This window comes from Coffea arabica, chromosome 4e, assembly GCF_036785885.1.
Source record: "Coffea arabica cultivar ET-39 chromosome 4e, Coffea Arabica ET-39 HiFi, whole genome shotgun sequence".
Lineage (NCBI taxonomy): Eukaryota > Viridiplantae > Streptophyta > Magnoliopsida > Gentianales > Rubiaceae > Coffea > Coffea arabica.
Window position 1 is genome coordinate 32156204 of NC_092317.1, and position 10262 is coordinate 32166465.

The window sequence follows — 10262 nt, forward strand, 5'->3', positions numbered from 1 at the left end:
AAAATGGAAAAAAAATCAGTAATATACCATCTCTTGTGCTCGAACATGATTTGATTTTGAACCACCAGTGTGCGGATAGGGTAACATGGCACGGTTCTTTGTATTGGCTTCTGATTTTTTCTATTAAACACCAAAAACACAGTTAGACAAAACATAAAAGGCAGCAAAAAAGATTAAGATTTTTCACCGAAACTAGAACCAATCACCTTGAATATAGGATCTTCGAACCAATCACACATACTTTTCCACTCATCTTGCTCAATCCAGTCATAAGGGCATGAGGTAAGTGGATTTCTTCCAGCTGCCTTCAACATCTTATAATCTATGTGCATAGTATTCCTCCACTGCCTGTAGCTATTCTGAAGCATGTCATCCACATAAATTTCAACATTGGGATCAGTTTCCCAATCTTTGAAGTCTAACCATCCCTATAAATTACCATTAAGAAATGGATCATTTTTAGAATTGGTCAAGTCAAAAAATAAATATTAACATGCTGAATGTCATCATAAAAGACACTGTGTAATCTGGTACCATCAAGCCACCATATAGGTTCTGTTTTTTCTCATTTGGTATGTCATCATATGTGCGTATGTCCTTCAGTGAAGAGAGGTGCCTTACAACATAACCTATACCACTAGCAAGTTGAGCAACATAATTGATTGGTTTGCAACATCCTTCAGGAAAGACAATTTCCAATGGCTTGCCTCCCTAATATTAACAAATGAAGCATCATTCAGGTATACCCCAACAGAAATTCTAGGGAACTGATTATACAAAAAAAATCTTGAATAGACAGTAATATTATATATATACACATCTTAGTACTGAATTTTGTATACATTAGCTCATATCATCTTCTCGATAACTTTTCCTGTGGTTGGGCCCCTGCCTTTTTTTTGCTTTCTTTGATCTGTGAACAATTGTTAAACATGCTAGTTGAGGCTTAATATGAATTATCACAAAAAGGATGTATGCATTGAATGGCAAGAATTAAATCATTTTCAGCATTTTCACTTACCGTTAGTGTTTGCTTGAGCAGGATTATTATTATTCGAATTAATCTGGATATCATCACCTGTGGTAGCTGATTGATGCTCCAAAGTTGAGTTTGAAGTTGGCTGTTGTTCAGATTGCACGTTGGTATTGGGTGGGCAGTTTCTCTTCAACCGTTTTCCGGAAGGTGCCATCTGCAATAACACAATATATGATAAAAAAGGAGTCAAATTAGTAAAATTTAAATGTCAAATTATAAACAGATATCAATATTTAAGTTATACCAAAAACTTAACAAAGAGTTAAAACCATGGAAAGGATATCAATGCAAAAAACCTTTTCACTTGACACTTCTATTCTATTTCTTAAGTACTATCTAAATTCATATCCATGTCTATGGTTTCATCACTATCAGAAGATTCAATAAGCATGCCATCTTCTTTAAAAACATTGTCTTCTTCACCATACGCTTCTTCACCAGTGCAAGTATGCAAAGGATTCTCCAGAACAACTTCAATTTCAACACCTGGTCTGCTTAAGAGGCCTAGTTCATCGTCTTCAACAATAGGCACAATTGTTCTTGTTTTATTCTGCTGCAATAATTCATCTAAAAAACTTGTATCTCCTCCAAATCTGGTAGGTTCCACAAATGCCTATGTTGAACACGTTGTACAATTCACCAATGTCTATCCAACTTCGTATCACCAATATAGAAGACTTGTTGGACTTGATTTGGTAAAACAAATGGATCATTTTGATACCAACGTGATCTAATATCGATGGTCACAAAGTGCCTATCAGTCTTTATTGTGTTTGTGCTACCTGTGTTATACTATTCACATTGAAGCAAGACCACCTTATATGCATGAAAAAAGGTCAGCTCAACCACAGCCTTAACAAAGCCATAAAAGTCAATGTGTTTTCCTTTATGGTCACCCTCAACAACTAAGCCACTATTCTGTGTTGTACGGCAATCATCCCGATCTCTTGTGTGGAAACGAACTTCATTTACAATGCACCCTGAGTAATGCTTTGTCATGAAAGGTATAGGACCATTTGCTAATGCCCACAGCTCTTCAGAAACATTCACTGATTTATCAATATGCAACTGATTTATCTATAAAATAGAAAACGAGTCTCTATTAGTCAGTTTTCAATAACTAATAAACTCATTTTTGTAATGTTTATAACTTGCATGATCTTTGAACCACTTTTTGAATTGATCTTCATGTCTGCTGTCAACATTTTTAGGATGAATCCTTTGCAGCATCTCTTTATGCTTACTGAAATTGAGATTGTATTATCAATATAAAGTAAAATAAACCACAGAAGTAATATTTAAAATATAAAATTGAAATACATATTGCACTTACATTCTGTACTCTTCTATTTCATCACAGTTATTCAATATAAATTTATGAGCCACATCTAGTTCAACTTGAGATAATTTAGTAGGAGGTTTAACAAGTCCAAATGGGCGAACATTTAGTGAGAAAACCACCAGCTTCTCTGCCTTGTCCTGATTACAGTCATAGTTGCGTCCCTTACGTGTGAATTTTGTTTCAATGCCATGGAGATATTTGGACATGAATGTTAGGCACTCATTTGCAATATATCCTTCTGCAATCGAGCCTTCAGGACGAGCACGACTGCGGACATACTTTTTAAGGGATCCAAGATACCTTTTCAAAAGCAAGAGTTAATTTTCTACCCAAAACAGAATGTTACATAAATAACAAAATTTTTAGTCAAACAAATAAGGAAAAAGTACCTTTCAAATGGAAACATCCACCTAGGATGTACTGGCCCACCAAGTTTTGCTTCCTTTGGCAAGTGAACAATCAAATGGATCATAATGTCAAAGAAGGCAGGGGGAAAGATTTTTTCCAGCTTACATAATATTAATGGAGCATTTTTCTCCAACCTTTCCAAGTCATTCATCTTAAGGGTTTTAGAACACAAATCTCGGAAAAACTACTTAACTCAAAAATTGCCTCATTGACTTCTTTGCACAAATACGCACGAATACCCGCTGGAATAAGTCGTTGCAAGAGGACATGGTAGTCATGTGTTTTAAGTCCCATCAGTTTACCATCTTTAACACACTTGGAAATGTTTGCAACATACCCATCAGGAAACTTAATTGAACTAAAAAAAAACACAAAATCCTTTTCTTTCACTTGAAGACATCACATACAAGGCTGGAGGCTTTGTTTTCCTTTTACCATCATCATGTAAGTGTAGTTCATGCCTTATTCCCATGTCAAGTAGATCATCACGAGCTTTATTAGTATCTTTTGTCTTGTCAGGAATGTTCAACAATGTTGCTACTAAACTTTCACATGTATTTTTAAGGATATGCATCACATCCAAACAATGCCTCATGGTGAGTTTTTCCCAATACGGTAACTCAAAAATATACTTTTTTTCCTCCAATTACTCTAAATTTTATCAACTCCTTTTTTCCAAGTAACTGGATTCTTACCAAACTCACCAAAGATACCAGCCAACCAATTTAAATGTCTTAAAACATGTTCCCCGGAAAATTCCTTTGGCTTGGAGCGTGTTTCAATAGTTCCATCAAATTGAGCTTTTTGCTTTCGCCAAGGGTGGTCATGGTTCAAAAAACGACGATGTCCCATGAAACATATTTTGCCTCTTAGTCTTTGTGAAGCAGCATCATTAAGACAACATGGACATGCTTTATACCCACTGGTGCTCCATCCAGACAAATAGCCATATGCAGGGAAATTTGATATAGTCCATAAAATTGCTGCACGCATTTGAAAGTTTTGTCCACTATATGCATCATAAGTGCTGATCCCATGAAATAAATCTTTCAAATCATCTATTACTGGCCTTAAGAACACATCTAACTCCTTTCCAGGGGCACGTGGACCAGGAATAAGAAGTGATAACATAAGATATTCCTTTCTCATAAATTTATATGCAGGCAAATTGTAAGGTACAAGAATAACTGGCCACATGCTATATGAGTTGCTCATGTTACCAAATGGATTGAATCCGTCTGTGGCCAATCCAAGTCTTACATTTCGAGAATCTTTAGCAAAATCAGGATATTGCTTATCAAAATCCTTCCAAGCAGTAGAATCAGCCGGATGTCTCATGATACCTTCCTCTTTAACCCGTTTCTCCTCATGCCATCTCATGTCTTCAGTAGTTTTAGAAGACATAAAAAGTCTTTGCAGCCTAGCTTTTAATGGAAAGTACCACATCATCTTTTGTGAAACTTTCTTTTTCTTGCCATTATTGACTTTCCATCGTGATTCTTTACAAACAGGACACTTGTCCATCTTTTCATTTTCTTTCCAAAATAATGAACAATCAAATTTGCAGACATCAATTTTTTGATACCCCAAACCTATACCAAATAGAATTTTCATGGCCCCATAAAAACTGGAGGGAAGTATTTCTCCTTCTGGTAACACATCTTTTAAAAATTCCAGCATCATGTCAAATGCCTTGTTAGTCACATGGTTCATCACTTTGATATGGAGAAAGGAAACAATGAAACGCAGCAGGGAGTACTTTTTGCATCCCGGGTAAAGTTCTCTTTGTGCATCATTTAACAATTTGTCAAAATTTTTTGAATCACATTCACTCGATGTCCCTGATTCATGTGCATTTCTTATCTCATCCAATAAATCAGGTAACTCATGAGATTCACCATTTTCATTCATATCAAAGTCATTATATACAGCTTCATTGAGGAAATCTATCTCACCTGCAACACCATTCTCATCAAGGTTATTGTTCTTTCCACTTGACATATAAGAGTGTGCAGAAAATGGTTCCCCATGGAAGACCCAATTTTTATAATACATACAAAAGCCTTTTTCTGACAAATCTGATTCAACTTGAGAAATGCTTTTTCTCTTTGAATTCCTACATCTCCTACATGGACAAAATAATTTTCCATCCAATCCCATACCATTGGTCTTAGCAAATTCAATAAAATCCTTAAGACCAGACTTATAATGACTTGACAAAATATTTGGATAATTTATCTAGCTCTTATCCAGTTCCGATACCTAGAATAAGAAAAGTCTTAACTTACTAAACTCAAGGCATTGTCAAGATGAACAACTCAAAAAGGAGGAAAGACAATTTCTAGATATAAAAAGATAAAGAAGGCAAAAAAACATAGTATTCACAATGTACCTACTTTTTATGGCTTAGTTATGAATTCCAAGCTACTTAGATTATTCAATGATTACACCAAAGGGTATACTACTCAATTAAACTGAAAACACATTCCTAATTGTACTATTCTCCTATTGTTTAATTGTATATGTTGTTGTATAGTATATAAGAAAGCATTAAACATCATAACCCATAACTTGATTTACACAAATAAGGATGTAAACCATAACATAATTTGCAAGAAACTAGCAGTCATGATAAACACTTTTCATTCTTTATGGTAAGCTACCAAATAACCACGTACCTCAAATTATGCAATCTTTTTTCTGGTTGTTCCATTTCTTCTCTATCAAGGTAGTGAGAATGCAGGTCTGCTCTGCTGAATATGAAGAAATGCGAAATTAGATATTTTAAGAAAATCATCATACATAATCAACAACAATCAAAAATCTTTTTTTGTAACATAAAAAATAACAAAATTACCTTCCTAAAGCCTGATTAGAATTGTAACTATCCCATTGATCTTCTATTCGAACCAATCCCTTTCTAGACAAAAAAAAAAAGAGGGAAAGAGAGGGCAAAACACAGATCAACTTATGGAGTAAAGATTGGTAATGTATATAACTAAAATTGTGAAAAGAGCAAAAGATGGTACAACTATTATTTTCACCCAAAAATTTAATAGTGGTATAATTTGTTGTAAGTCCCGTGTGGAGTATGTTAAAAATCAATGTACATTTTGTAATATTGAGCCATGCAACTTTTTTCCAGACCAATCAAGTCCAATAACAGATTAACAGTTCAGGAACCGTGGCTGCCCCAAATTCTTGATTGTCGTACATGGCTGCGAGCCACCTTTAGACACTCGGTATGATGGATAGGCTGTGATAAATAGTTTTTGCACTATGATATCCTAATGAAGAAGTCCTGCAAAAAACCAAACGATCCTCGACAACTTTCCTCTTACAGCAATATAGGTCATATCCCATTAGTTTATTCCTTCAAGGAATAGACAATACTTTTCGCGAGAGTCTTACCATAACTTTTGCAAAATGCATCGTTAAGGCTCTGAATTTGTCAAATTTCTGAATTAATGTAAGGTGCCTATAAGTGATTAGTGAGCTGGAAAGCAAGGAAAAAACCACACAAGATTTAATGGTCTAGACTACAGAGGGATCATTGGCTTGTATTACTAGAGCATTTACTAGGCAAATGAGAAGAACTATGGCACATCAACATAATGCCAAGAATTGTGACAGTAGAAATTTGTCCTTTAAACCCCGCCATTCCACCTTTAATCTGAAAATGGGAGAACAACAGAATCTGAAGTCGCACATCCAGTATAGATAATCATAGTAGCAACTAGCATCGCTGTCATAATTCTCACATCTCAACTCTGTTAGTAAGCTGGATTCAAGCAATGAGATTTAGGCCGTGGTAAGTCGCTAACAGGCTCCATTTTTTGTTGCAACATTGGGATTTCTCCACCACCAAATTATCCTGGGCCATCTTCATTTTTTTCTATATTGGTGATGCATAGGAAAAAGTGTCAATAGTGTTCGAAGACTATCCTTGCAGTAAGTAGCAAGGATGCAGCCACTGAGAACACATTGCTGGTTTCCCCATAGCCAGTCTTAAAATTTCTTTCAGTGTTCCATGCTGACCTGAAATTTATCTATTATCTTCACCCAAAACAAAATACAACTACCTCATATAAAAGCCACTCAAATGTAGTTCAAACAAAGTAGACATACGTATAAAAAAGATTAGACAACAGTACACCCATTTTGACTAAGCAAGTCGAAATTTCCTCTTTTTTGGCCGTGAAATCCAAACAACATTACCACACTTCTAATCCAATAACCAATATTTGCACCAGGACATATAACCCAAGGAAATATTTAGAAACTTAATTGTAATTTAAGTACATATTCTTAATCTACAGCTGCATTGTATAAAAAATAATGCCATTTCATGAAATATCGATCTTTCATCAAAAAGGTAAGCTAAAAATTGTAACTTTTCTATTAAATAGCGAAGTAACAAAACTGAAAAATTGAGCTGACTGCAAATTCATAGTCAGACCTGAAAAATTGAATTGACTCACCAGTCAGAGCCGACTGCCAATTCCACAATTGTACTTTTAGTACCTTGAGCAGAGCTGAAAAATTGATAACTTGGAAATAGGAGGAGCAACCAAAACAGGATACCAACCGGGTCAATTTTCAAAGGATCTCTGTCGAGCAAGCGAGCATCAGCAGGAATGATATCAACAAGTTTTATACTGATTATATCCCCGGGCACAAGAATTGAAACATCTTCCTACGTTTTGACGAACAGAGAAAGGGAGAGATGAATAAAATACCCACTGTAAAAATAAAAAAGGAACCAATTAAGGACAAAATTGAAGGGTGATTTGGAGAAAAGGAACTGATTCAAGACAAAATTGAAGGATTATTTGATTTTTACATCACCTTAGACAATCGTGTTGTCTCTCTTGTTGAAAGAGATGAAGACAATTTCAGAGTTCGTTGTTGTTCTTTGTTGTTGGAGATATGAAGACAAGTTACAGATTTGGAGAAAGTGTTTCTTTGTCGTTGTTGTTCCAAAAGTAAGAGATATGGGAAAAGTGTCTCTTTGTTTCCCGGTTTCTATGTCATAAGTCTGATGTCCTTCTAAATTCTTTTTTGGTCCAAAACGGGGGAAAAAACTGGTGGGAAAAAAATGGAGGGAGAATGAAAGCTTTTTCTGACGAATTGATGTGAGGAAAGTAACTTTAGACAATGAAATAAATAGAAAAACATGTTTGCCTTTTGAAGGACATTTGCCTGATGGGTTGTCATAAAAAGTATTGTTTTTGTAATGAATAGGTTGGTTGTCATGAAAAATTTGTCACGAAAGAAATAATTTTTTGTAGTGACTTTTGATTGATTTGTAACAAATTTCTTGAGTGAAAGGAATAGTTCCTTCCTCTACGAATTCCTCTACCATCTTTACATTTCTTCCTCTCCACCTTTATTTACATCTTCATTTCTGTCCCCTCAAGTTGAATCCCGATACTTCTGCCAAGAAGCCATTGGGAACAGCTTGGGTTGGTGACAATTGGGATCAGAGCAAGTTGATCCTGCGGCAATGGTAGAAACTAGAAGTAAAACTTTAGAAGAGAACATCAAGAGATTGGATAGAGAAGTCACAGATCTGGGAGCAGCGGTTAAGAACTTGGGAGGGTCAGTAGGTGATTTGCATGCTAAGTATGACAGTCTGATGAGCATGATGGCTCAACTGTCACAGGACTTTAAGAATTTCGCCATGGAAAAACAACCCTTGGGAAACTCTCAAAGGCTTGGGAACGGTCAAGGCTCTTAGTCACAAGGATCTGGAGTGAATTTGGGGGGAAATTCGAGCGGAAGTTTAAATGGAAGCCCAGGAGGAAGCTTGAATAGGAGTGATGGATGGAGTGGACAAAGACTGCCCAAGATCGATTTTCCAAGCTTTGAAGGCGAAAGACCCTGGGAATGGGTGAGGAAGGCTTAGAAATACTTCCACATTCATCAGATCCCAAAGGACCAAAAGGTCCCTATCGCTGAAATGTACTTGAAGGGGAGAGCGGATATATGGTTCCACGGATTTCAAGTAGGGAGGAACGACCTTCCATGGGGGGAGTTAGCCACTAAAATTTGTAGAAGATTTGGAGAAGGAACCCCAGGGGATGTTGTGGAAGAATTTATGTGGAAAGGTTTGAAGAGCTCAAAGCCTTGGTACTGGCTTCTCTCCCTTACATGTCTGAATCATATTATGTTGCTAATTTCACTAGTGGATTAAAAGCGGAAATTAAGTCCATGGTGAAGATGCTAAAACCAAATACCTTGACCTCGGCCATAGAAATTGCAACCCAACAAGAAATCACTATCACTGCCATTAACCGATACTCCAAACCAATGACCAAGCCATCTTCCAGTACACTTCCTACCCAGAAAAACACAACTCACTCAACCTCAAACTCCAACAAATGGAACTCGTTCCCTTCTTCTTCTGTTTCTTCAAAAACTCCAGAACTACCAAAAAGCCAACCAGCCAATCCTAACTACAAAAAAAAAAACCAATTCAATTCCAAAAAATTTTGCCAAAGGACTTTCAGACTAAGAGGGAGCTTGGGCTGTGCTACAAATGCGATGAGAAATATACCCCTAGTCATGTTTGCCAATTTGGACATATTAATTTCATCTTAGCTGATGAATCTTACTCTGAAGAGTACTTGATACAAGATGTAGAGAAGGAAGGTCTAGATGACCAGGGTCAACTGTTGGAGAATGATGAACAAATCAAAATTTCCTTGAATGCCTTGTCTGGTAATGTGAGCTTCAAAACTATTAGGATCAAGGGTTTTATTAAGAATAGGGAAGTATCTATGCTCATCGATAGTGGTAGCACTCACAGTTTCATTGATGAAGGACTTGCAAAGCAATTACAGTGCAAACTGATGCCTACTAAACCCCTGGGAGTAACTGTGGCTGATGGCACAAAGCTATATAGTAGGTTCATTTGTAGCCCTTTGATTTGGAGAATGGACGGATTGGAGTTCCAGCACTAGGTGAGGATATTGAAGCTAGGGGGAAGTGATATGGTGATTGGAGTAGACTAGTTAAAGAAATATAGCCCAGTAGTTTTTGACTTCAACTCACTATTCATTCAGTTCAACAGGAATGGTCAGATAGTAACGCTAAGTAGTGGTAGTTGTGATGGGGAAGTGAGCTTGTTGAAAGGTAGAAGGTAAAACAGTGGTTCAGGAATCACACTTATGGGGTTTTGTGGTGTATATGTGTGACTTCAGAGAGTCAACCACGGGAAGAGGAACCAGTCCCTAATGAAGTTGTTGAATTGCTAGCTGAATTGGAAGATGTCTTTGCAGAACCTAAGGGTCTACCCCCACCAAGATCCCATGACCATCAGATCATTCTCAAAGAGGGTGCTCAACCGTTCAAGTTGAGACCATATAGGATCCCTTACATTCAGAAAGCAGAAGTTGAGAGACTAGTTAAGGAAATGTTGGAAAATGGGATTACGACATCAAAGGAAGCTTTTGAACTACTCAAACTAGCTAT

The 10262-nt window shown here is 36.5% G+C and overlaps 1 protein-coding gene across 1 annotated transcript; it reads right to left on the minus strand.

Moving 5' to 3' along the window:
- Positions 1-3437: 3437 nt before the first annotated feature.
- On the minus strand, positions 3438-8151 carry LOC113740928 (uncharacterized). The gene is made up of 7 exons (XM_027268439.2): positions 8137-8151; positions 7375-7482; positions 7227-7280; positions 6392-6459; positions 5644-5706; positions 5465-5539; positions 3438-4911 (listed from the first exon to the last, which is right to left on the minus strand). The coding sequence occupies exons 1-7, from the start codon at positions 8149-8151 to the stop codon at positions 3438-3440; spliced, it is 1857 nt and encodes a 618-aa protein (XP_027124240.1).
- Positions 8152-10262: the final 2111 nt, after the last annotated feature.